Source organism: Perognathus longimembris, chromosome 11 (genome assembly GCF_023159225.1).
Source record: "Perognathus longimembris pacificus isolate PPM17 chromosome 11, ASM2315922v1, whole genome shotgun sequence".
Classification (NCBI taxonomy): Eukaryota; Metazoa; Chordata; class Mammalia; order Rodentia; family Heteromyidae; genus Perognathus; species Perognathus longimembris.
The window spans coordinates 36241483-36268015 of record NC_063171.1 but is presented as its reverse complement, the minus strand read 5'-3'; the positions used below and the strand labels follow the sequence as shown (position 1 = coordinate 36268015).

At 41.0% G+C, this 26533-nt stretch overlaps 1 protein-coding gene and 1 pseudogene across 1 annotated transcript; one reads left to right on the top strand and one right to left on the bottom strand.

Annotated features, from left to right (window-relative positions):
- Window positions 1-4636: 4636 nt before the first annotated feature.
- Window positions 4637-9398, bottom strand: LOC125360158 (intelectin-1a-like). Its single transcript, XM_048358192.1, has 6 exons — window positions 9341-9398; window positions 8360-8458; window positions 6575-6624; window positions 5642-5845; window positions 5142-5300; window positions 4637-4801 (listed from the first exon to the last, which is right to left on the bottom strand). Exons 1-6 carry the CDS (start codon window positions 9396-9398, stop codon window positions 4637-4639), a joined length of 735 nt encoding a protein of 244 aa, XP_048214149.1.
- A 4570-nt stretch (window positions 9399-13968) lies between these two features.
- LOC125360157 lies at window positions 13969-16067 on the top strand (annotated as a pseudogene).
- Window positions 16068-26533: the final 10466 nt, after the last annotated feature.

Genomic DNA, 26533 nt, shown 5'->3' with positions numbered 1-26533 from the left:
CTGGTGGAAGTAAGAATTGAACATGAACTAGAAATCTGCTTCAGCTATCCTGACCTCAACACCTGCTTCGACCCCACTCCCACACCTGTAGATGACTTAGAATCCTCTGGAAACTGAACTAGGAATTGTGGTTTCTTCTGTGTCTGTCTGTCTGGTGGTCCTTAATAGGCTCTACCACATAATAACTGTTATTATTTTTCTATGTCCTGCCCTGTTTAGCTCTGAACTTTTCAACACAAAATTTATGCTCCCTTTAACTTGAATGTTTCTAGAGCCTAATTCAGTGTCTGGTTCTTCAAAGTAGTTTAATGGATTGTTAAGTGCTAAAAGAATGAATTAATTTCCTAGAAAAGGCATTTTCATTCCCATTGAGAAATGGTGCTGTGATAGTTGGGTGCTGATGGCTCATACCTGTCATCTTAGCCACTCAGAAGGCTGAGATCTGAGGACTGAGGCTCAAAGACAGCCTGGGCAGGAAAGTCCATGAGATTATTATCTCTAATAAGCTGCAAAAAAGAAAACTAAAAGGCAGAAGTGAAGCTTTGGCTCAGATGGTAGAACACCAGTCTTGAGCAAAATAGCTCGGGGACAACGCCCAGGTCTGGAGTTCAAGCACAGGATTGGTCTGGGACACACACACACACACACACACACACACACACACACACACACACACGCTGTGCTAATCCACAACAGTCTCTGGTCTTGTGGTGTTTATATCTTTCCCTGAAAAGTTCTTCATTGGGGAGGACTTCTGTGCAACTTAGCCCAAAAGTTATAAAGATCCAAAAATTCTGCAAAGTCCATATAATTTTAGAGACTTGTATAGCTCCATTTCCAATGCAAATTCATCAGGGAACTCAAATGGGAACATGTGACAGTCAGCAACCATCTAGAAATCAAAGACTCTTCAATCCCTGCCCTTTCTTCCATTCTTTCTCCCAGCCATGCTTTTTCCATGTTACAGTGAGTCGAAGTCATCATACTAAACTCCACTACTAATGCCAATGGCAAAATTCACAAGTTCCCATGACCTTTCACCTCTGGGATGATTTGCAAATTGGGATTCCCAAGACCATGGTCAAATAAGTCAGTTCAGTAAAAAAAAAAAAAAAAAAATTAAACTCACAGAATTCACTGAAAATTATATACAGTTAGTTCCCATTTACCAGTAGGGGAAGAGGGCCTTAAGTCCCCAAGACAGAGGCTGGGAGAGTTCCAAGCAGAGAGTCTATGCACAGAGCTTCCTGATGTCTTCTGCTAGTGGGGTACGCAGGCAGCATCTACTTGTCCTAGAATTGTGTGACACTACACATGAAATATTGGTAACCAGAGAAGTTTCTGAGCCATGGTGACTAGAGTTTTTTAACATAGTAACATTCATATGAGCTTACTACCCACATGGCTAAACGTAGTCTTCAGTCCCTTCAGAGGTGATACGATGCTATGTGACTCAGTCTATGTCATTAGTATAGATTACCTAGCATGGCTCAAGAGTAAATAAAGACACTCTTAGCAAGCCAGACATTCTAAGACTTAGAGATTACCTTCCAGGAGTCCAGAGAAAAAGCTAAGCCTCTTTTTTGGGCACAGTTAATCTGGAAGGTTAACTGGGAAAGAAAAAATATAGAAATAGTAAAAAAAAAAAATGGGGGTGGGGTGAAAATGTTGAAAGGATGACACAGATCAAGATGTATTGTATACATAAACTGCTTTTTTAAATGGCAAAAAAATCACTACATGTCATAAAAATTAAGAAAAGTGAGGGAAGGGGTGGATTGGGAGCGATGGGTCAGAATATTAATAGGGGTGACATTGATAGAAATCCATTGTATTCATAAGCTGCTTTGTTGAATGACAATTCCTTTGTACAACTAACTTAAGGATAATGAAAACATTTTTAAATAGTAAAAGATGAACTCTTCATAAAAGGTCCAACTGGTTTTATATGTCTACCCAATCTTACAGTAATTCAGTAGATAATCTGTGACTATTAAACACGAAATGAGACTCATTACTTCTACTTCTACCTATCTAAATATTATCTATAATCTTGTTTGAATGAAAAACTTTCTCAAAGTGCAAGGGAAATATACTAATGAATTGCCATTTACAATTTAAAGACAATTAAATATAAATTTGTCTTGTACGTTTGTGTCTTTTATTATATTGCATAAGCAAGTATGTGATTTAGTAATTATGTTCTGAGGTTTTTATGATTGATAACAATGTTTTGAGAAAAAATGTGATACTCTGCCATGTAGTTTATAAATGATACATAATTTGTGAATTACAAATAGGAAAACACAAAATTCAGGATTTAATAATACAGTAATTTCTGCAAGCCAATTGTTCATTAATTTTTCTCCTTGTGCTACATCAGTATCTCTAATAGACAAATAAATATAATCTCCTCTGTCATTAACATTCTAGTTCCTAGATATTTTCTCAGTCTTTGTGACCCTATAGTTGGGAGAAGGCATCTTGGGCCCCATACCATAAAGCTTTCAAGGATAGAACACAAGCACAGCTGCCTCAATCAACTCCCGACTGCTGCTCCAATGAGTATGTGTTCCATATCCATTCCAGACAAAGGGAGAGAAGTCCCCACACTGGTGAGGATGACCCCCAGGGAAAAATCCTTCTCCACCAATGCAGTGCTGGCAAAGAAGAGGAAATAGTAAATAAAGTAGCAAATAAAGTAGCCCCAAATACACACAAACACACTTTAGTATTGAAGACTCAGTACTTGTGAAAACAGTGTTTCAAGCTGGGGCTTTGAGAAAGTGATTGAATCCTGAGGCCTTTGCCTTTCATCAGTTGGTTAATCCATTCATGGTTTTATATTTTAAACACACTATTGAAAGGTGGTAGAACTGGAGACATTAAGGGCTGGTAGGAGAGGTAGATCACATCTTGAAGGGTATCTTTCCCTTGTCTGTTCCTATCTGTCTCTTTCTGTGTTTCCTGACCACCATGAGGGAAGTAGTTTTGCTCCCCCATTGCCCTCTTAAGATGACATTTCTCCATTGCCATGGTCTAAGAACTATGGAACAATGAGCCAAAACAAATCCTCCCTCTTTTTCTTCTCTAAGGTTTTTGGTCACGGTGACAAAAAGCTGGTTAATTCAGCTGGTATCCCAGAGGGATATTAATGGCCAAATCTAGAAGAATCTTTGGTGCTCATTAGACTCTTCATCAGTACTGATCCATGCCTCCGGTAAAAGTTTTAGGCTCTAACCTGACAGTGGAGCTGCCTCATCCTGGCTGGGAAAGGGACAAGCTGTTGGCTGAGGACCAAAGGAAAAATGGGATCTTAAAGGTCCATCTCAGAATCCTTTTTCACACCGTTACTTTGAGGAGGGCTGGGTCTCAGGGGAGCATGCTTAGTCTTGACAGCCTATATGGTGGGGAACCCAAAGATTCCATCCTCAACCTGCTTTGGCCCAGAGCCAGCCCGTACAGACTAGAAGTGAACAGAAAGGACCAGTGATCTTTGGTTGAAGGAGACATCAAGACTGCTTCAGGTGAGAGCCAAGTGTACCTGTCCTAGCAGTCAGTCCACGTGGAAACATGGAGCCACAGAAAGCACCTGCAGTAGAGGAGGGGCTACCATGAGTGTAATCTAGAAAAAGCTGTTGTCCAGGACTCTCCTAGTTAACTCTTCAGCAAATGTGGCTTTGAACCCCACAACTCCCTTTTGACCCCACTGCTCCAATATAACACTCAGACACACTGCTAGAGCCCAGCACCGTGGGAAACAATGGCTGGAGAGCCTCCTCATTCAAAATATGGCTAAGAAGGACCTTTCCCAGTCCAGAAGTGCAAGATCTGGGTCTCACAAAGAGTCCCTGGACCACCAGATGCTTGTATAGAGAAATTAGATAATACATACTTGCAAACTGTTTGGTGTAAGTGAACTGAACACCTGGGTGGGGGAGGGAAAGGGGGGGAGGGCGGGGGGCATGAGGGACAAGGTAACAAACAGTACAAGAAATGTATCCAATGCCCAACGTATGAAACTGTAACCTCTCTGTACATCAGTTTGATAATAAAAATTTGAGAAAAAAAAAGAAATTAGATAATACAGAAGATCACCACAGAATACCTCCAAGAGCTTGTTGATGCAACTAGCAAGTGTGTTCATTCTGCCCCTGTCCACACATTTCTGGTGCTTTTTCTTTAAAGACTCATATGCAAAATGAAAGTAACGAGAGCTATGAATTGTACAGCAGAGGTTCAGCCTTTATGGAATATAGTCTGCCAAACATAGATTTGCATTGGACAAACTAAAATAGCTACCATTCAGACAGAAATAAAACTGCCTTCCAACCTGTCTGTTGTTCTCTCCTGTGCACAAGGCTCTGGCCTGGTGCTAACAAGGTACTCAGGGAGTGATAATGGGGATCTTAAGAGTTAAGTCTTGACCAAAGTTTCCCAATCCAAACGCTGACTCTGTTCCATAGGCCAGTTGATGACCTTTAGTGACTCAGTTCTTTACCCTTAAGATGGGGCTAATAGTAGTTCCGACCTCAAGGGTAGTAATGCAAATTAAATGAGACAATATGTAGAACATTCACAGAAGAAAATCAAGCTGTACTAAGAGATAAATAGCTACTATCTATCATACAATAGGCTAACATTTTTCATAGGAAGAGTTTAGAAGAACACTGAAGACACTCTGGCTATAAAGTGAGTAATAAGACGCTGTTTTCTGGACATCACCAAAATCATAGACCACAGGTATTGCTGGGCCATTGTCGGTCCAACACTTTCCTCCTCCATATTTCGCAGAGTATTTCTACAAGGAAAAATGAAGTCATTGAGTAAGGACAACAAATACAGCTCACCCACACCTGTTGCCATTCATAGAGGAAAAGCAGTGTTTTCTCAGTCACAGATTATTTCCAAACCTATCAAATGAGGGTATTTCTCCTTTGCTGAACATTTCCAACACTCTAGATACTGCATATCCACCCCTGTCTTTCTCTAATCTATCCTGGAAAAGAATTTCTGAGATAAACGACCAGCAAATTAGTGTTAGGAAAACAGGCACATTGAGAGACGGCTCACAGCCAAACTCAAACACCTGCTTTTCTCTACACCCACAAAAAACAGCCCCAGCGAACATCCCTGCGTACCTGGTAGTGTCCAAACAGATTGTGTCCCAGATGCTGGAAGAAGCCAGTATAGGTATGGCACTTCAGCAGGGAGCGGTTCCTCCAGTTCTGCAGGGGAGTCTTATTGGGCACATGCCAGATGCCCAGGTCCTGGGCCTGGATGTCAAAGTAGCCAGGGTTCTGGAAAGAACCCAACAGTTATCCTGACCCAGCCACACCCACCCACAAGGCTAAAGACCCACGTGTGCAGCTCTCAGCTGAGCTCACAGCTCTGGGTTCCAGGTGCACAGATAGCCAGCTATGCTCATTCACTTCTATTTCCTGTGGACAATGGTACTCTGGCAATACTAGATTCTTAATGACATTATTTAGAAGAAGCTGAGATTGAAGACATGCATTTCTCTCTTCTGTTACAACCCTACCTTCCACAGCCCTCCTCCCAACCCTCCCTCCTGCATGCTGGGGGCCCAGACACACTCAAGTCCTCACACTTCTCCAGCTGGGTAGAAGTTCACACCAACTTTGTAGTCATTGCTTGTGGCGCCCTCTGCAGACCCAAAGGTGTTGTAGTTGGCCCAGTTGCTCTCTCCCTCTGGGTAGTCTGCTCTGTTGCCCTGCAGAGTGGACCAGCAATCGCACACCATGCACCTCTCCACCAGGAAGTTTTCATGCATACTGGCCACCAAGGTCCAGCCACCGCCCCCAGTGGTCATGTCACAGTAGAACTGATTTGCATTAGACAAACTAAAATAGCTACCATTCAGACAGAAATAAAACTGCCTTCCAACCTGTCTGTTGTTCTCTCCTGTGTACAAGGCTCTGGCCTGGTGCTAACAAGGTATTCAGGGAGTGATAATGGGGATCTTAAGAGTTAAGTCTTGGGCTGGGGATATGGCCTAGTGGCAAGAGTGCCTGCCTCATATACATAAGGCCCTGGGTTCGATTCCCGAGCACCACATATACAGGAAATGGCCAGAAGTGTCGCTGTGGCTCAAGTGGCAGAGTGCTAGCCTTGAGCAAAAAGAAACCAGGGACAGTGCTCAGGCCCTGACTACAAGCCCCAGGACTGGCCAAAAAAAAAAAAAAACAAAAAAACAGAGTTAAGTCTTGACCAAAGTTTCCCAATCCAAATGCTGACTCTGTTCCATAGGCCAGTTGATTACCTTTAGTGACTCAGTTCTTTACTCTTAAGATGGGGCTAATAGTAGTTCCGACCTCAAGGGTAATAATGCAAATTAAATGAGACAATATGTAGAACATTCATAGAAGAAAATCAAGCAGTACTAAGAGATAAATAGCTACTATCTATCATACAATAGGCTAACATTTTTCATAGGAAGAGTTTAGAAGAACACTGAAGACACTGTGATCGCCCACCATGCACTTCCCAGACATGAAGTTTTCATGCATACTGGCCACCAAGGTCCAGCCACCGCCCCCAGTGGTCATGTCACATAGGTCTGGTAGATGGCGTTGTTGGTGGTGCAGAGGAAGTACGGGCCATCTGTAGAGAGATCCAGCCCAGAGCTTCCCTGTCTGCGGGTTCCTGGTCCATCTCATCCCCAAAACCAGATCTAGGAATGGGACATATGGAGCAAAGGCTTCTCTTTTGAGTCCTATCAAAGAGTCTCTGGGGGTACTAGATTTTCCCTGAGCTCAGAAGACCGTGCCCCTGAGACAAAGGCAAGACATAGAATTACCCAAACTCATAGTGGCAATTTCTATAAAGCTCAATATGGAATTCTCAGATGATCAAGCATCCCACTCTTATCCAAAAGAACTGAAAGTAGGGATTCTGATTCTGTTAATCATTAATTGAATTCATTTCTGAAGATAGTGGTGATGGTTGCACAATACTGTTAAAATAGTTCTGAAATGTATACTTAAAATAGGCTAAAATGCATCTAGGCATAGTGCTACATGCCAGTAATCCCAGCACTCACTTCTAATTTAAAATTTGGGTTGATGATCTGTACTGTATCTTATTTGATCATTGTCAGAGAATTAATATTTTTGTATTTGTTTCACAAATGAGAAGCCAGGATTTAGAGATGTCATACAAACCTGTCCATTCACATTTATTCTAACTAAACCCATTAATATTCTTCTTGCTGTTCTTAGGATAGTATCAAACCCTTACCAGTAGTGACAATAAAGTTCTTCCTGATTTTATCCCTTCACTTCTGCTCTGATTTTAACCATTACATCCCCTGTGTTGTTCATAGTGCTCCAAGGAACTTGATTTTCATCCATTTCTTCAAAAGCATCAAGCCTTTCAAGCTTGTTAAATGTGTTATCCCTCCAATCACAGCCATCTCTCAGTGCTGTGGTTAGAAAGTGGCCCACAAATACTTATGTTGTTGGACCCTTGATTCCCCAGGCCATTTCACTGCAGCATTCAGAAAGAAGTTTTACTAAATTCCCTTATTCTTTCAGCTTGAAGAAAATCATAAAAGTCTCAGGTAATACAAAATAGACATGTTTCATATATAAGGTAGACAGGTGTTGGGGACAGCTGTGCCTTTAAGAGGCCACAGCTGACTTTAGCCTTTAACAGGAAGAGAAGCCCCAGCCCCTGGGGGCGAGCACAAGTTGGCCCTTGGGGGATTGTGATCCCTGCCCACAGAGGAAGTTTCATGACATCATCTGATGGGCATCCCAGTCAGCCAATCAGTCAGTCACCCCAAGTCCTTCCCCTTCCGCCTTTGTCATCGTAATAAATCCTTCTCCCCACCCTCTGGGCGGCGGAGACCCATTCAACCATCCAACCGTCTCCCCATATCTTTGTCCTGCGGCTCCTGACACATTATGGGGGGGCGGAGGAAGGGATTTCAGCATCCCACTTCAGCTTAGAGCAGTCCGGTAAGGACACGCCTTACTCCTTCTGCCAGTACGAGGGGTAGGGCGGACTTTCTTTCATAATTGAGGTTCAGGCATTCCCCCGGGAGATAGGGGGGGAAGGGGTCCTAGAGACCCCAACATTTGAGCATCTCCTCTGGAGAAGTGAGGAGAAAGGGGTCCTCAGAGGCCCCTACAGACAGGTAGGCCCTGCAATTTACTAATTGATGGATCAAGATATACTGTATTCCTAAACTGCTTGGTTAACTGGAAACTCCTTTGTACAATGACTTAAAGATAATTTTAAAAACTACAAAAACATAATTCTTCCAATTGAAAACAATAAGCTCTCAGAGATGATGACCTAACTGGATCCTTTAAATGCTGCCTCGTTCACTCACCTGGAGCATTTGGCTGCTTCTGTTTGATTTCCTTGCAGCTTCTAGGCAATGAAGACCAGAAAGGACAGGTCCAGACCTCAGGATCAGAATTGCCCTCAGCTAGAGCACAGGCAGAGTTTTATTACCATGACTGGGTGTTCCCGTGCCACTAATTCCAAGCCCACTCCCCCATGGGGGCAGAGCCTCATTGCTGGGTTGAAAGCTCTGAGAATCAATCCAGTATCGTCTTCTTTAAAAATTAAAAAAAAATTATTGTCAAGGTGATGTACAGAGGGGTTACAGTTACCGACATAAGGTAGTGAGTAGTTTTCTTGTCAAACTTGTTACCCCCTCCCTCATTTGTCTTTCATCTTCCCTCTTTCCCCCTTCCTCTCCCCCCAGTATCCTCTTCTTACAGCCCATCTGACCCAGCCAGCACTGAGCACAGGCTTTTGCTACCTCCCTCACAATGCTTTCGACTGTGCTTGCTTCTGTACTAGTCACTGGGCATTCAACCAAACTAAACCTCTCCCTAAGAGCTTACCTCTGGAGAGAGTTATTCACAAATCGACAGGAAATTAGTATATTGAGAAGAGCAATGATATGCTCAGAATAACAAAAGAACTCTGTAGCATGGAGAACCAAGACTTCTAACTGGACACAGGGAGGTCTGGAATGAGCTATCTCATTCACAGAACGTCTTCTAGCCAGAGTGAAATCTTAGATCATTCTTAGATAATAAATGTGATTTATCGATAGGAAAAAAAGGGGGCACAGTTCCACACTGAGACACAGGGCCTAGAGACAAGGCATGCCTTAGCAATGCTCACTGCTATAGGTAAATCCTTCAAGTTTCCAGTTCAAGAGACAGAAATTAGCACTCAACCTCCATTCAAGGCAGCCTGTGCATGGAGAGACCTGGATCCCAGGGCAACACAAACTAATTTTAATGTATTCAAACCCTAAAAATGACCTGGGAGAATCGGGCTCCTGGGACCGCACCTGCACTGCACCCTCTGGTGGCCACAATGAGAAACAGCAGGAAGCCCAGTTGAGCCATCATCTAAAGAAAAGCAAAATGAAGGTCACTGCCTTGACTGTTCTCACCTCAGAATAGCCTTGCGCAGAGTCAAAGTCCCCTTGCCTTTCATTCCACACATCTGTGGGACCTAAATCAGAATTGAGTGGAAATCAGGGTCCCCTCATTCACCGAGAGCAACCCCTTCACCACACCAGTTGTTGAAAGCCACCCACTCAGTGGAGATTGGAAGGTGTCTCTGGAGAGGCTCCAGAAGTGGGGTGGAGGCTTTGATCCCTTTATGGGGCAAGCTCATGGAGCACAGACCAGGCTTCCAGCCCCACTCTCCCCTGGCACAATTCCTAGTGGAGGTGGGACTACTGCTTATTACAGGAATAGTTCTGTATACAGTGATGATTTGTGAAATTAGCAGGTTGTAAAGGACAAAGTAAAGTTCATCTACTAAAATTGCTCCCAGATTTGGGGATTTTATGGATCTCTGTTCTTTTGAGGGGAAAAAAATAAATGAAAAGACTAGCAAAAGTTGATACTAGTTTGAATTTTTGTGTCTTTTCTTCTGATTAATTGTTTTAAATTCAACATCTACCATCATTATTTCACAGAAAAAGGAAACTTTAAGAACAAAAAAGATACTGTCCCAGAATAACTGTAAACCTTTATCTTTCATAAGTTTAGTTTCAAACAACACTAAACTATTATACTGCCAACTTTCTCATTTTGCCACAAACTAGTAAAACTTTGCTGTAAACTACATTTGTTGCTGAGTATAATCCCAGCTATTAAGGAGACTGAGATCTGAGGATCACAGTTCAGAGGTAGCCCAGGCAGGAAAGTCTATGGGACTCTTATATCCAACTAATCAGCAGAAAGCTGAAAACAGACAGATGGCTCAAGTGGTAGAGGGCTAGTCTTGAATGAAAAGCTAAGGGACAGTTTCTAGGCCCTGAGTTCAAGCCTTGGTACAAATGCAAAAAGAAAAAGAAAAGAAGAAGAAGAAGTGGACAACTGTTAGAATGTTTCTTTGGATATATTTAAATTCATATCAACAGCTGGAGGCGTGGTTCAAGAGGTAGAGCATTTGTATAGATTCATCACTAACATAATGATGTCAAAATAATTTGGGTAATTCAAGACAAATGAAACCTGATGGTATGTGTCTGCACTGAGAGAGAATCACATAGAAGAAAGCTTCTCTCTCCTGGAATGCCTCATACCAGCCCAGCTTCTATATCTCCATGTGACTTGTTTACACTATGTTTTCAAAAATGAAACTTACAGCTGAGCACCAGTGGCTCACAATTGTAATCCTGGCTACTCAGGAGGCTGTGATCTGAGGATGGTAGTTCAAAACCTGTCCCAGCAAGAAAGAAAGTCTGTGAGATTCTTATGTCCAGTTAACCACCAAAAAGCCAGAAGTGAAGCTGTGGCTCAAGTTAGAATGCTAGCCTTGAACAAAAGAGAAGATCAGGGACAATATCCAGACCTTAGTTCAAGCCTAAAACCAACCAACACCCCCCCCCAACACACACACACATACACACACACACACACACACACACACACACACACACACAAAAAGAAAAGAAAAGAAACTAGTAATTTAAAAACATACACATACATAAACACACATATGGAGAATAATGGAACACATGCATAGAGTTTAATGAATTACCAAAAGACAAATACCTGTGAAATTATCATCCCAGTCAAGAAATAAAACTTTGTCATATCCCAGGCACTTTCCATATGTTCCTTCCAAATTTCAAGCCCTTTTCATGTAATCATCAGTCTAGTAAAAGTAATCATTAGACCAGTTCCAGTAGTAGTGAGGTCTTCATGCCTGACCATACTGTTAAAAATCTTATATGTAGCCAGGTACTGGTGGTTCGTGCCTACAATCCTAGCTACTCAAGAGGCTGAGATCAGAGGATTGCAGTTCAAAGCCATCCCAGGCAGGAAAGTCTCTGAGACTCTTACCTCCAATTAACTACTGAAAAGCCAGAAGTGGAGGTATGGATCAAGTGGGAGAGCACTACTCAAGGGAAAAAAAAATTCAAGGACAGCACTCAGGCCCTGAGTTCAAGCCCCAGGACTAGCACAAAAAAAATTTCATACATGTATAAAATGCTTTGATGTCCACAGTAGTACAATGCCTCTTGCTTATTCTGGAAAAATGGATTAAACAGAAAAATTCAAAACAAAACCTTCTCAGAGCTCTAGAGGAAAATGTTTCCTTGCCATGCACAACTGCTAAGGGCTGCCCATGTTCCCTAGCTCATAGCCCCTTCTTCTCAAAACAAATGACCAGCTAGATACCAGTGGCTCACCCCTTTAATCCAAACTACTCAGGAACTTGGAACCTCAGGATCACAATTTGAATCCAGCCTGAGTAGAAAAGTCCCTGAGACTCTTATCTCCAATTAATAACCAAAAAGCTGTGGGGCTGTGGCTTTACTGGTACAGGGCTGGCCTTGAGCAAAAACCGCTCAGGGACAGCACCTAAGCCTTGAGTTCAAGCCCCAAGACCGTAACACATACATACATATAGTATATGTTTGTATGTATATGTATTTAACTTGGTTTCCATCATCACATCTCCTTTTCACCTTTTAAAGGACCCACATGATTACACTGGGTCTATCACTGGGTTTGTATTATTGGAATCAGGAACTAGAAAGCTCCTTTCTTATTGAAGAAAGAATTACAAGAGACTTAAGCAGAAGAGGTAATACAAAGCAAACCCAAAGTTCAGTCTTCAAATGGGAGAGTGAGGAAAGCTTACAAAAAGAGTTCTTCTCTGAGAGTCCCAAAAATTCAAGCTTTTATTGAAATCTGTAGATACAGGAGTATCCAGTCCTGGAACACAGAGTTTATGTGTCATCCACACTCACATGTCAAACAGCGAAGCTCGTGGCCTTGGATGATCAGACTGGGGTTGTTCTTTTTTATAGCCTACATGGCTGTAGGTCAGAAAAATCTTCATGCATGTTACAAATTAGCCCATTAATGTCAGTAGTCCACAATATCATTCCTTATCAATATCCAAGCCATCATTTGTAGTTATTAGGTTTCCTAACTAACTGCCCAAGTCAGAAATCATTCCTCCCTCAAAGAGTGTAGACCCTAATAATTGTATAAGGGGGGAGGACTGTACATCTCTTTCCTCGGATACTACTTCCTACTGGACATGGGCATTATTTACTTATCTTATGAGTCCACCTTTTCTACTTACTGCCATTAGGGGTGTTGGCTGAGACCAAGGTGGCAGAACAGAATGATGTGGCAGCCTGCCTTAGAGGTCCCAGCTGTTGATATGTTTGTCTTGTGGTATTGGCTGAAAGCCCTTGTAAATACATCATTTTGTAGATAGAAATTTGGAAGCTCTACAGTTCTATTTGCTGAGGAGTTCATGCTTGGTCACCACCCATTACAAGAGAGGTTCTCCTTGCCTGTGGCTGAGAGCTGCAGTAATCTTCTAGTGGTATTGATCTCTCATCCCTATTTCTTTAGGAGTTCCTGCATATCTTTCAGATGTTTTTATTTTTTTAGTCCAAGGTGCCTAGCCATCCTTTCATGACAAATGGTGGGACTGGGTGGGACTGGGTAAGTAACCCTGTGAGGGTGCTCTGAAAGTTACTGTTTTCTATTCCTGTGGAATGTGACTTGGTACCCGGGATTCTGTGGCTAAAAGAATACTACTACTACTAATAATAATAATAGTAATAAAAGGGCAAAGAAGAATGCCTCATACCTGTAATCATAGCTATTCAGGAGACCAAAAAAAAAAAAGCGAAATGAGATCCCATCGCAGCAAACAAGCCATACATGTAGTCCCCACCACATGGGGGATTCAGGTAAAAGGATTGCAGTACAAGGGCAGCCAGGGAAAAATAGCATGAGCTCTGGAGAAACAATTAACAAAAAAGAAAAAGATTTGGAGTTCTAGCTTAAGTGGTACAGTGCTTTCCTAGCAAGTACAAGGCCTTGTGTTAAAGTCCTAGTACTCTGGAAGAGAAAGAGAGAGAGAGAGACAGAGACAGAGACAGAGAGACAGAGACAGAGACAGACAGAGACAGACAGACAGACAGACAGAGAGACAGAGAGAGTGTGACAGAGAGAGAGAGAGAGGTATTAACAAGATCTAAAATAGCATCCTAGGATTTTTCTGCTGGGACCACAGGCTGCAGTACTGGTTTAAAGTACCAAGCATGGGAGCTCTCCCCGGAGCAGGCCTGGTGTCCATTTGGAATGTGAGCGGTTACATCCAGGGTTGGTCATGCCACTCCCGCACTGATGGGTGCATCTGCAGAACATGCTGATAGGATAGCTGGTGGTGGTTTTTCCAAAGTAGTACCTGTCCATGTCCCTAACTTAATGGAGAGGTCTGGGGAAAGATGCCCATCCATGAGCTCTTCTGGTTCTGGTACTGTGGGGGAGGGGTGCTGCTACACATGCGACACAGGCGACACGCGGGCACTTTCTCATCTCCTTTGGCTTTGGTGAACTGATGTTCTGGCTTTAGAGCCACTCATAAATTTGTCAAGATGGCTTGGTGTTTCCCATCAATTATAACTCCTTACAAACCTCCTCCATGGCCTCTCGCCGTGGTCCTCCCCCTCGGCCGGGCTCCGCGCCTTACTTGGTCATCGGGTCCCCGGGCCGGGAGTCTTGTGAGGAGGAAGCGGACGCGGGTCGCTCGCAGGGGCAGAGCGGCCTCGCCCGTGGCCGTGGCGGCCGAGGACTCTCGAGGCCGCGTCCTGCCCGGAACAATGAAGCTCGGCGCGCGCGAGGGGCCGGGGCCGCGCTGCTCGCGGGGGCGCTGCTGGCGCTGCTGGGGGCGAGCGTGGACGCCGCAGGCCCCGCGGGGAATATTACTCCATATGTGCCTTCCAACCACACAAGTGGATCTAATGACACTGTGAATCCAACAACTTCAGTTCCACTGGTCTCAAGCAAGGTGACACTTGTCACCGTGAAATCCACAGCCGACTCCTAAAGTGGCAACCACAAAGCTCTCAACAAACGTGACTTCTACGACCTTGAAGTCCACGCCCAGAGCGACAAGTGTTGCACAGAACGTAACCAAGATGTCCACTGCCTCAGTGACCACCACCCACAGTAGTCTACCAGGACCTCTGGCAACAAATGTTCATTCTGAAGAAAATAAAGGATCAAAATTTGATACTGGCAGCTTCGTTGGTGGTATCGTGTTAACACTGGGAGTCTTATCTCTTCTTTATATCGGATGTAAAATATATTACTCAAGAAGAGACATTCGGTATAGAACCATTGACAAACATGGTGCCATCGTTTAAGGAAATCCATGGACCAAGGAAAGGAGAAAAACTGCAGTTCTATCAACTAATCTCGGTTATTACTTTAAATTGAAAATAATGTAAGAGGCCATGCTTACATTGTGCAGTGCATTACATAAATGCATGAGGATTCCTCCTCATTACTAACGGTTTGGCTTTAAATTACTATAACATAATTTATACACTGATTAGATTCACTTTGGACAAACATACTAAGATAAGACCTCTGTCTCTTTCTTTTTGTGGCCCTGGTCACATGGGACCAATAATTAAAAGATGACCTCAAAGGGCAGGATTCCAACTGGGTCTACAAGTCAAGCACTTATCACAACACTTAGGATTTTTTGCACCTTTCTTGTTCACACAGGGAACTCCCACCGCTTTCCAGAGCTGGATATATTCTAATTCCTAATGCCACACAACAGTCTTAACGCAAGAAAGCACCATTATGTTTTTATAGTATAGTAACTCATCTAAAAGCAGAATACACTCTTCAAATAAAACCCCAAACAGTGCACATGCTTTGCTCTGTTAGACACTCTTTAGTTACATTTGAAGTTATGCATTTCTGTTAACTTTTTTGAGCTTTCATTGTTAGATTATTTTCCCCTCTGTATTTTAGGCAAATCTCAATGTTATTTAGGCAAAATATATGATAGTGCTATAAAGATTTGGTTGTTAGATGTATTATAGGAAAACACTCTGCAAATTATTTGCTACTGTGAAAATACTATCACTGGAAATTGCTTTTCATATTCACATCTCTATTTTATTTTTATATTTAGTGAATTTTGCTTTCAATTTTTAGAAAATTTTAATGGAATGTAAAAGCACCTAACTTTTTTAAAAGCCCTAGCTGATTTCCTAAACAATATTTAGAGCTGTAGATTGTCAGAACTGTAGATGAAAGCTGTGTTTAATAAAGCAGAGCCGAGAGGATTTCCCCAGCTTGCACACCTGCATTTGAATACACTGTAGTTTCACTTGGGCATGGGGAAATAACATTTTATACATATATTTTGGAGTAAATTCTTACTTTAGATAGAAACTTTGCTTACCTGGGTATCCCCTAGACAACTCCACTTCCTCCTTTGCTATCAGGGATATAGGAGGTACTTTCAGATGCACTATGTTAAGAGAAAAAGCACAGTATTACAGAAACACCAGTGCTAACCAATGTATTGTTGCAGTGTTTTCACAGTTTCACAGTTTATATTCCAGCACTCAAACTCAGGGTCAAGCTTTAATAAAAGGGGAAACTTAGTCACTAACTACTAAGATAATGTTTCTGTCCTAGAGGGCCAAGGTAAACCACACCAATTTCTGAAAGTAAAAATGAACAAAAATGTCTTGGTGCATATACACCTACATTTAGTAAAAAACAAACAGAAGATAACTTCTGCTATCAGTTTTGGCTTGGAGAGAATGCTAGATAGCAAGATTTTGATGTGAAAAGATCATTTCTATCTGCTGTGCATTATGACTAGTTGATTGACAGGATAAAAATTGTTCACCATGGCTATGCTTGATCTACATACCATGCAGGAAATGGTATAAACCTTATGTAGTTTGGGTTGATTTGAAACTCAGTAAGTTGTGCTTTCATTTCCCCGCACAGTTTCAGTATAGCCTCTAATGTACTTCAGTACCAGCCTCAGGAGTTTTTTGAATACTTGTTTCTGTAGCACTTTGAAGAAAGAAAACTACTTTTATAGTACTGAGTGCCAGTATTTGCCTTGAAAATGTCCTCTTGCTTTTTGGGCTGAAAATAATGTAGTTTTGAATATATATATATATATATATATGTATATATATATATATACATATATATGTAATTTGTTATTTTCAGTGCATTATTTGACTCTGCAGAAATTGAAAAAACAGTAATATAAAACAATTGCTTTGAAACACATTTGCCATAAGCATAAATTGTCTTCCTAATTATGTTTACCTGAGAATGTATTTACTTGAAGATAAAAATAATCCACATCTATGTCTGAAAATCTGGGATAATATATAAAAGGAATAATTCAAATAGACAAAGAGTTGGCAGTTTATTACAGTATGACATAATTTTGTATTTTCAAGACAAAATTCAAACAAAGTGTTGTTACTGTTCTTTTCTATTAAGGTGACTAGCTTTTGGTATTTCATTGTTACTGAGATCTATTTTTAGAATAAAACTTGCTCTCCATTAAAAAAAAAACTCCACCATGAGCTCTCTACCACATACTTTTACCTTCTGGCTTTGTCCTTATCTACCTATTTCTATTTTTTAACAATCAGCTGCTTTTAAGACAAAGAGTTAACTTCCCATAGGAAAACAGTATATTTTTAATGCAGAAAATGTCCTCTGACTTAGAACTTTTTGCACCTCCTCATCCCTTACCATGTTCCCAGTTACATCCAGCACAAGCCCTACCACAGTCCTTGGCTATACTTTCAGCCTCTGGTTTTCCCTTATCTCTCTGTTTCCATAGTGGAACAAACTTTTGCTTTTAGCACAAAACCTTGTTTGTATCCAAAAATCCTTTCTTACCCAAAAATGTTCCCCATGGGTTTTATTTTTAGTGGTGGCCATGGTGGTCTTTGTTTTTGCTTTTTGGTGTTTTGTTTGTTTTTATGAGGGGAAACAAAAATCTATATTTAAAACTGGTACCAATTCTAATAACAGAGCAAGACAACACAAGACAAAACAGAGAAACAGAGTCTTATTTCTCTGAAGATCTCTTTAAATCAAAAAGATCTTCCAGGGATGACATGTCCAGCATTGATGGGCTGGTCACCAGTGTGACGGAAAGACCATGGGGCCCTGAAACATTTCAGGGGGCCCCTCCCCTGTGGAGATTTCCATCCCTCAGCAGTCAGCCCCCTAAGGCCACCTGCCAGTGGCTTCAAGGAACTCAGACGCCCAGCTCGGCACTGGGAAGAGTCGAGACAAACTATCCCACAAAAATAGGAATGTAACAGACAACACCACCACAAGTGGCCACGGGGTGTTATAAAATAAACCAGGCTGCTGCCACCAGCCAGGCCTATACTGACAGACACGGCCACACACAGAAGGAGAAACAAGGTCAAAATTTCTACTCTTTTGATGAAAATCAATGTTATCCCGGTCCAGGGAGGGGATTCCACTTCCCTCCCTGTAAGGACCTCCACAAGGGGATCAAGGCGTCCCTTGACCACCCTGGCCTTAGAGAGCTCCGCTGCATCCAGCCTCTCTCTGTCTTAGGCCCCTTACAAATTGTGTTCGACTGGCTTTCTTCTCACTTCCAGAGGTCTTCTTCACCCAGGCACCTTCCTCAAAAAGATGGTTAAGGACTCTATCCCAGAGGAGCCTCCAAGAGCTGTTACAGGGCCTGGGAGAGGGGATTCCATGTCTCTCCGGAGGGGATTCGACCACAGAGACAGTCTCAAGTAAAGATGGATTTATTGGGGAAGTAAAAATTGAACTGACAGGCCAGGGACAAAGCACAGACTTGGGAGCTGAAACTGGGACCCTGACCAGTGTTGGGGATAGGCTTGTAAAGGCAAAAACCACAACACAGGTGGTCAGGAAGATTACATAATTTTAGTACAACAACAGGGACTTTCCACATAGGTAAGACAGTTTCAGCATTTTTTGAAATATGAGCAAACATGATACACTTCTCAAAATTTGAGCTGTTTACAAACATGCAGACATCGGATATTTTTTAAGAGGGATAACATTTGAGCAACACATTAGTTAATTTTTTTTTCCAATTCCCAATGGCGGGGAGCTCTCAGTGAACTCAAGATGGAGTCAGCCTTGCTCTCCTCAATACTATCTAGCCTGTGGTCTCATTTCTCATTTCATGTCCCATATTATTCTTCCTCTGCGTGAAACCTTTAAGGCTTTAGGGGGCCCAGTGCTAAAGTTTGGAATTTCTTTATGACAGATGCTTTTCAATTGCCCAATAAAATGGGTTATGGAATAGCAAAAGATCTATTTATGTATGAGATAAACCTGTGAGAGGACATCAGTTCTGGTCTGGATTGCCTAATAGCAAATAAAATGGTGGGCAAGAGATATTAAAATGGCCAGAGCATATGAGGCATTGTCCTGTCTGATCACTGTACAGCAAAAATAACCCTTCCCACATAATTCCTTCCCAGCCACCATAGAAACAGGGTAAAAACATCTCCCTATAATCACAGGTAAGAGATAAAAGAAATGAAAGGAAATGACAAGCCATGGGCTGAGCAGGAGACTGACCTACCAAAATTGAAGGAAGACAAACTCACCTTCCCCTGGTAAAAAGTCCCCTTTACCCTCTTGCTTGGCTTCCCTAAGTGTCACCAGATTCAAACCAATAGGATGAGATGAGAGAAAGTTCTTATCTTAGTGGAAAGAAGAACTCAACGATGTATGTAGAGAAGCCTAAAACAGGAGATGGTTTATTAATGCAAGGAAAAGCCAAAACAGGAAAGGCTAAAGGAGCCCAGACTATGGGAGCCTACACTATAGGTCCTAAGACCTCAAGCTGTTACTGGGAACTTCAGACATGAGGATAGTCAGGCTTGGAAAACCTGTGTTATGTGTCATTGACTTCCAGAGACTGGGTTATACATTATCAACTCTTCCCATATATCAGGCAGGGGAGTTCTTGGCCTTGAATGGTCTGACAAGGGTTGTCATTGTTCTTGGGTGGAGGTGGGGAGGGACTGTGAGTTAGCCAGACCCTGCTATGTGTCATAAGCTGTTCCATTAATATCAGCAGTCCAGGATATGACTTCTTATCCCCACCCAAGCCATTGTTCCTAACTCCCTACCTACCTCATTCATATACCAGGCCCACCTGAATAATCCTGAAGAACCTCCCTCTCAAAACTGTCTAATTACATCTGCAAGTCATTTCTGCCATCTAAGACAACATATCCACAAGTGCCAAGAATAAAAATCCGGACATCTTCAAGGGTCGTTATTCTGTCTCCATACACCTTTTCTGTGGGTTTGAATTCTTTGTAATTTGGAAAGAAATAAAAATAAGGAAACATTAGAAAAATAGAAATAAATAAATGGTTGTAAATCTTTGTGAGGCTTTGAAGTGCCTTCTCAGGAGTTAACTCATAGGTCAAGAAGCCTTGTAGGAAAAATAAGCCCACACAGAGTCACAGAGGAGACAAGCAATGCATCCTCTAGATACACATACATTGTTGCCTTTCAGCTTAAGGAAAGGGGCTGGGAATGTGGCTTAGTGGTAGAGTGCTTGCCCAGCATGCATGAAGCCCTGGATTCAATTTCTCAGTACCACATAAACATAAAAAGCCAGAATTGGCACTGTGGCTCAAGTGGTAGAGTACTAGCCTTGAGCAAAAGAAGCTCAAGGACAGTGCCTAGGCCCTGAGTTCAAGGCCCAATACTGACAAAAACAAAAACAAAATAGCTTAAGGAAAGGAAAGGTACAACTCTTCCTTCAAATCACACTGCTGACATTTGAAAATTTAAAGAAGTTTTGTTTTGATGCTGCTAATAAACCAATAAAAATTAATGTCAGGCTGAGCACTGGTGACTAATGTCTGTAATCCTAGCCACTCAAGAGGCTGAGATCCAAGGATCATGGTTCAAAGCCAGCCTGGGCAGGAAAGTCCATGAGGCTCATATTTCCAATTAACTACCAAAAACCCAGAAGAGAAACTGTAACTCAAAGTGGTAGGGCACGAGCCTTGAGAAAAACATAGCTTAGGAACATCATAGCCCCTGAGTTCAAGATCCAGTACTCATACACACACACACACACACACACACACACTCACACACTCACACGTGCGCACACGCATTAGAATGTCAGGCAATAACACAGAAATGAGAATTTGTTCTAGTCCTTCACTTAAATTGATGTAGGGTACATGAAACATCTCCACCAGATAGTACCATAATCGACCTCAGAGAAAAATACTGCAACAGAAACATAGACTATTCTCACTATGAAAAAAAATGGAGCCGGGAGTATAGCTCAATAGTAGAGTGCCTCCCTAGCAAGCATGAGCCCCTGAATTCAAACTCTCTTCCAAAAAAAAAAAATAGAAAGAAAGAAAAAGAAGGAAGAGGAGAAAATGCACTTCTGTAATCGCATTCATGAGACACCTGGGCTGTACTGTGTCGTGAGTAAACTATTTTCTAAACATTAAAAGGTTTGAGCTGTAACAAAGTGGCAGAACACTTGTTTATCCATGTGTACAAGCTCCAGTTTCTCCAATAAATAAACAAATACCAAAGTTGGGAAATCAAGATATATGAACAAAAGGGAGAAAATTTGTTTTATTTTTTAAAGGAATTCTTTGTTAAAAGTAACAATGGTTATATGTGAGCACTTGCATAAAGAGATAAGTGTCATTAGATTCAGAGTTTTTCATTCTCTTGAAGATCAACCCTTCCATGTTTTTCTTTTGTTGCCTATGCCATTGATGTCGAATCAAAGAAATCAAATCCAGCACTGTAAATCTGTGACTGAGTTTTGCTCTAAGAATGCTACAGTTTTAGGTAATGGATCCATTTTGAGTAAATTCTTAGATATGGTTTTAGGTAAGGATCCAACTTCATTCTTTTGCTTGGGGTGTTTGCACTTGCTTAAATATTTATTGTTGCCACATTGAATGCTTCTGGAAGCCTTGTCAAAAGTCTATTGTTTATTTCTGAGCTCTCTATGTTACTCCATTAGTCTGTATGTCTATTTTTATGCCAGTAGCAAATTATTTTCATTACTGTAGCTTTGTAATAAGTTTTGCACTCAGCACATTTGAGGATCCCAGCTTTGTTCTTCTTTTTCAGGATGATTTTGACCATCTGGGTCACAAGATTCATAGAAATTTTAGTATATGCTTTTCTATTTCTTTTCTTTTTTTGCCAGTCTTGGGACCTGAACTCAGCCTGAACACTGTCCCTGAGCTTCTTTTGCTCAAAGCTGGCACTCTACCACTCTGATCCACAGTGCTACTTCTGGCTTTTTTTGTTTATGTGCTACTGAGGACTCGAACTTGGGGCTTCATGCATGCTAGGCAAGCAGTCTACCACTAAGCCACATTGCCAGCCGGCTTTTCTTTTTTTTTTTTTTTATTTGTTTATTAATTGAACACAAATTTTTTGACAAGGTGTTGTGCAAAAAGGATACAGTTACATAGTAGGGCAGTGTGTACATTTCTTGTGATATCTTACACCCTGTTTTTCTATCTCTTCTCTAGGTCAGGTAGACATATATACAATATACAATGTATCAAGAACATATACAGTAGCCACGTGGCCACGCCCAAGAAAGTTCGCCTAGGGCTTTAAATGTAATGTCAATATTAGACCATATGTCGACAGTAGTCTTATATGAACGTACATACCTAGCTTTTGAGCTATTGTATTCCCCTGAGAGGTCAATTTTTGACCTTTATATGTTGAGTAATTGTTTGGTTTTAGTTACATACTGTTGGGTCGCTGCCCCAATCCTGTGGGGAATACTATTTGACAAGCAGTTTTTGGTTTCACAGACTTGGTCTCTACTGTCTCTCCGTCTCCCTTTATCATATATCAGGGAGATCATGCCCCTTTGTTTTCTGTGTTCTAGGCTTGTCTCGCTCAACATTATTTGTTCGAGTTCTGACCATTTCCCTGCAAATAACAATATTTCACCATTCCTAATTGCTATGTAGTATTCCATTGTGTATAAGTACCATATGTTTTGGATCCATTCGTCTGTGGAGGGGCATCTGGGTTGTTTCCATATTTTGGCTATTGTGAATTGTGCCGCGATAAACATGGAAGTACAAATGTCTTTTTGATATCTTGGGGTTTGCTGTTTAGGATAGATGCCTAGGAGTGGTATGGCTGGGTCATAGGGTAGGTCTATATTGAGCTTTTTGAGAAACCTCCATACTGTTCTCCAAAGTGGTTGTACTAATTTGCACTCCCACCAACAATGGAGAAGAGTTCCTCTTTCCCCACACCCCCTCCAGCATTTGTTGTTGCCTGAGTTCAGAGTATAAGCCATTCTAACTGGGGTGAGGTGGTATCTCAGGGTTGTTTTTATTTGCATTTCCTTTACTACCAGGGATGTTGAGCATTTCCTCATGTGTTTCTTTGCCATTTTTATATCTTCTCATGTGAAGTCTCTCTTTAGCTCCTTTGCCCATTTCCTAATAGGTTTATTGGGCTTGGAGGGGCTTAGTTTTTTTAGTTCTCTGTAGATGACTGATATCAGGCCTTTGTCTGTTGCTGTCCAGCCCGGCTTTTCTATTTCTGGAAGAAAAAAAAAAACAAAAACAAAAACAAGCAAACATCACTGGTCCAGTAGTGGGAATTGTTTCCTCTATAAATCACTTTGGGTAAATACATCTTAGTAATACAATTCCACTTCCAGAAAAGGCAAGGTGGCTTAAAGTGATAGAGCACTAGCCTTGACCAAAAAGAGCTCAGGAACAGTGCCCAGGCCCTGAGTTCAAGCCCCATGACCAATAACAACAATAATAATAGGTCTTTCAATTCATGAATATAAGCAGTCCCTCCATACATCTGTCTTCCTTCATCTCTTTTTACAGAAATGTTTTACACCTTTCATTTTATAGACTTTCACCTCTTTTGGCTAAGTTGCTTCTTAAGTGTGTTATTATTATTCTTAGTTCCATAGTAAGTAGATTTATTTTCTTATTTTAGTTTTCAAAATGGTCATTATGACTGCATAGAAATGCAATGATATTTGTGCATAATTTTGCTATTGTCCCTGAATTTGTTTATTAGTATTAATGGTGTTTTGTGGAATTTTTAGGGTTTTGTACATGTAAGATCATATTTTTTTTTTTTTTTTGCCAGTCCTGGGGCTTGTACTCAGGGCCTGAGCGCTGTCCCTGGCTCCTTTGTGCTCAAGGCTAGCACTCTACCACTTGAGCCACAGCCCCACTTCTGCCTTTTTCTGTTTATGTGGTGCTGAAGAATCAAACCCAGGGCTTTATGCATGCAATGTAAGCACTCTTGCCGCTAAGCCATAATCCCAGACCAAGATCAAATTATTTTTAAAGAGAAATAGTTTTACTTTTTCTTTTGTAATTTGGATGCTTTTCATTTCCTTCTCTTACCTAAGGGAAACTTCTAGTCTAAAGCTTCTAGTACTACACTGAATAGGAGTAACAAAAGTGTTCAAACTCATCCTGTTTCTGATTGTAGGGGAAAGCCTTACCCTTATACCATTGCTTATGATGTTTCTTCTATCCCTAGTTTGCTGATTTTTTTTTAATCAGGAAAGAGTCTAGAGTTTTGTCAAGCAATTTTACTCTATCTATTGAAGAATCATGTGGTTATTATCCTTCATTCTGGTACCTGATGTGATACATATGTTATTCTTGCATTCCATCAGTAAATATCACATGGTTATGGTTTTTAAAAAATCATTTTAATGTGCATCAACATTTGGTTTGTGAGTATTCTATTGAGTGTTTTTCATCAATATTCAGAAAGAATATTCATCTGAACATTTCATTTCATGTAGTACCTTTAACTGATTTTTGAGTCAGAGTAAAGTTAACCTCATAGAATACCACCTACTCCAACTTTTTTGAAAAGTTTAAGAAAGACTGCTCTTAGCTCTTTAAACACTTGGAGCCAAGCCCCCATGGCTCATGCCTATAATCCTAACTATTCAGGAGGCTGTGATTTAAGGATCTTGGTTCAAAGACAGGAAAGTCCATGAGACTCTTATCTCCAATTAACCACCAAAAAACAAAAACAGAAACAAAAAATAGACATGGTGCTATGGCTCAAAGTGGTAGGACACTAGCTTGGAGTGAACAAACTCAGGGACAGTCCCCAGGCCCTGAGTTCAAGCCCTACAATCACCAAAAATAAACAAAATAAATAAACAAACAAATAAGCAAATACTTGAGGAAACTAATCTCTGATATCACCAGGCCAAGGGATTTTGTTTGTTCAGAGTTTGAATTCTGGCTCAATCCTATTATTAGTTATAGGTCCACTCCTATGTGTACATGTTTTTTGTTCTGGTTTTTTGCTTTTTTATTTTTTAGTAGTTGTACAGTCATTTCAATTCAGCATGTCAGTGTTACAAGTACAATGTATCTTAATGTTACCCCCTTTATTTTTTATCAATTTAAAAATTTTTTATTATCCAACTGATGAACAGAGAGGTTACAGTTTCATATTATCTATTTATTTTTGACACAAGGTCTCACTATGTAAAACTCACTATGTATCCCAAGCTGGCCTTAAATTCATGATCTTTCAGCCTTAGCCTCCTGAGTATTAAGGTCAGCTTAGATTTTTCAATTTCTTCATGACTTAGTCTAGGCAAGTGCTATAGTTTTGATATGGGGAAGAGAGCAGTACTGAGGATAGAACTCATAGTCTCATGCTTTTTAGGCAAGCATTCTACCATTTGAGTCATGCCCCAGTCCTGCATATCATTTAATTCTGTGTTCTCTGTTAAAGTTCTGATCCCCAACTTGGAAATAATTTGAGACACACTGTGGAACTTTAAGAAGTGGACCCTTAGGAGGAAGTCTTAGATCACATAAAGGCATACCCTCAAAGGAAAGGGAAGGTGAACTCTAATTTCCTCTGCCTCCTTCTTCCCTTCCTCTTCCTCCTCCTCTTCTTTTCCTCCTCCTCCTCTTCCTCTCTCCCCTTTCATTTAAGGTATGATGCTTTATTCCTACACTACTCCTGCTATGCTGTGCTGCAAGCTGTCACCTCACCACAAGACAAAACCAGTGGGGCTGCCCAATGGCAGAAACACGCACACTATACTCTAACACCTTTCCTTTTCATTAGTAGCCTTTACCGGGTCTTTCATTGTAGGAATGCTGGTTTACTACAGTAGACATTGTGTTTCAAAGACTTTCTCAGTTTCATCTAGGTTATCCAATTTGGTGGTATATGGTTGTTTATATATACTTGCAGAACTTACAGCTCTATTTACCTCAGTAGAATCAAAATCAATAGTAATGTCCTCACTTTCAGTCTTGATTGTAGTCATTTCAGTATTCTTATATGAGTGATTCTGACATAAATGACTTAAAGGAGGAAGAATTTATTTTGGCTCATAGTTGCTGAGCTCTCAGGCCATGGTAGCAGGAAAGACACTGGCAGAGCAAAGCAATTTATATGTGGCCAGAAAGCAAAGAAATGGGAATCCAGAAGTGGGCTGAGGCTAGTCATAGCCTCCAACCACAAATCCCCAGTGATGTCCTTCCTCCTACTCAACCCCACATACTTCCTCTTGCTGTCTCCTACTAATGCCATCGTTTAATAAAGCCACCACAGGATAGCGCCCTTCATCAGCGTCCTCATGACATAATTCACTCTGGAAATACCATCACATACTCCCCCAAAGTGTGCTTTGCTGAATCTCTAGGTGTTTCTTAGTCCAATCAAATTCACAATCAACATTCACTTCACATGTTTCCTTTTTCTAGATAAATTCCAGACAATTTCATGGATGTTTTTGAAGAATCAACTTTTAGTTTTATCCATGTCCCTCTTAATTTTCTATTTTATTGACCTCTTCTCTGATCCCTTATTTTCTTTTTGCTGATAGCTTTGAATTTAATTTGCTCTCTTTTTCTACTTTCTCCAATTGTAAACCACAGTTATTATTTGAGCTATTTCTTCTTATTTAATGTAGACATTCTTAGCGACACATTTTCTTCCTTAGCATTGCTTCTCCTGTGTCCCCTTAATATTGGTATGTCATATTTTCACTTTTAGTTGTCTCTGATTTATAATTTCCCTTTTGAGTTCTTCTTTGATTATTAGCTAAGAGTATGATGTTTAATTCCCAAAAACGTGAAAAGATTTCAGTTTTTCTTATGTAGTTGATTTCT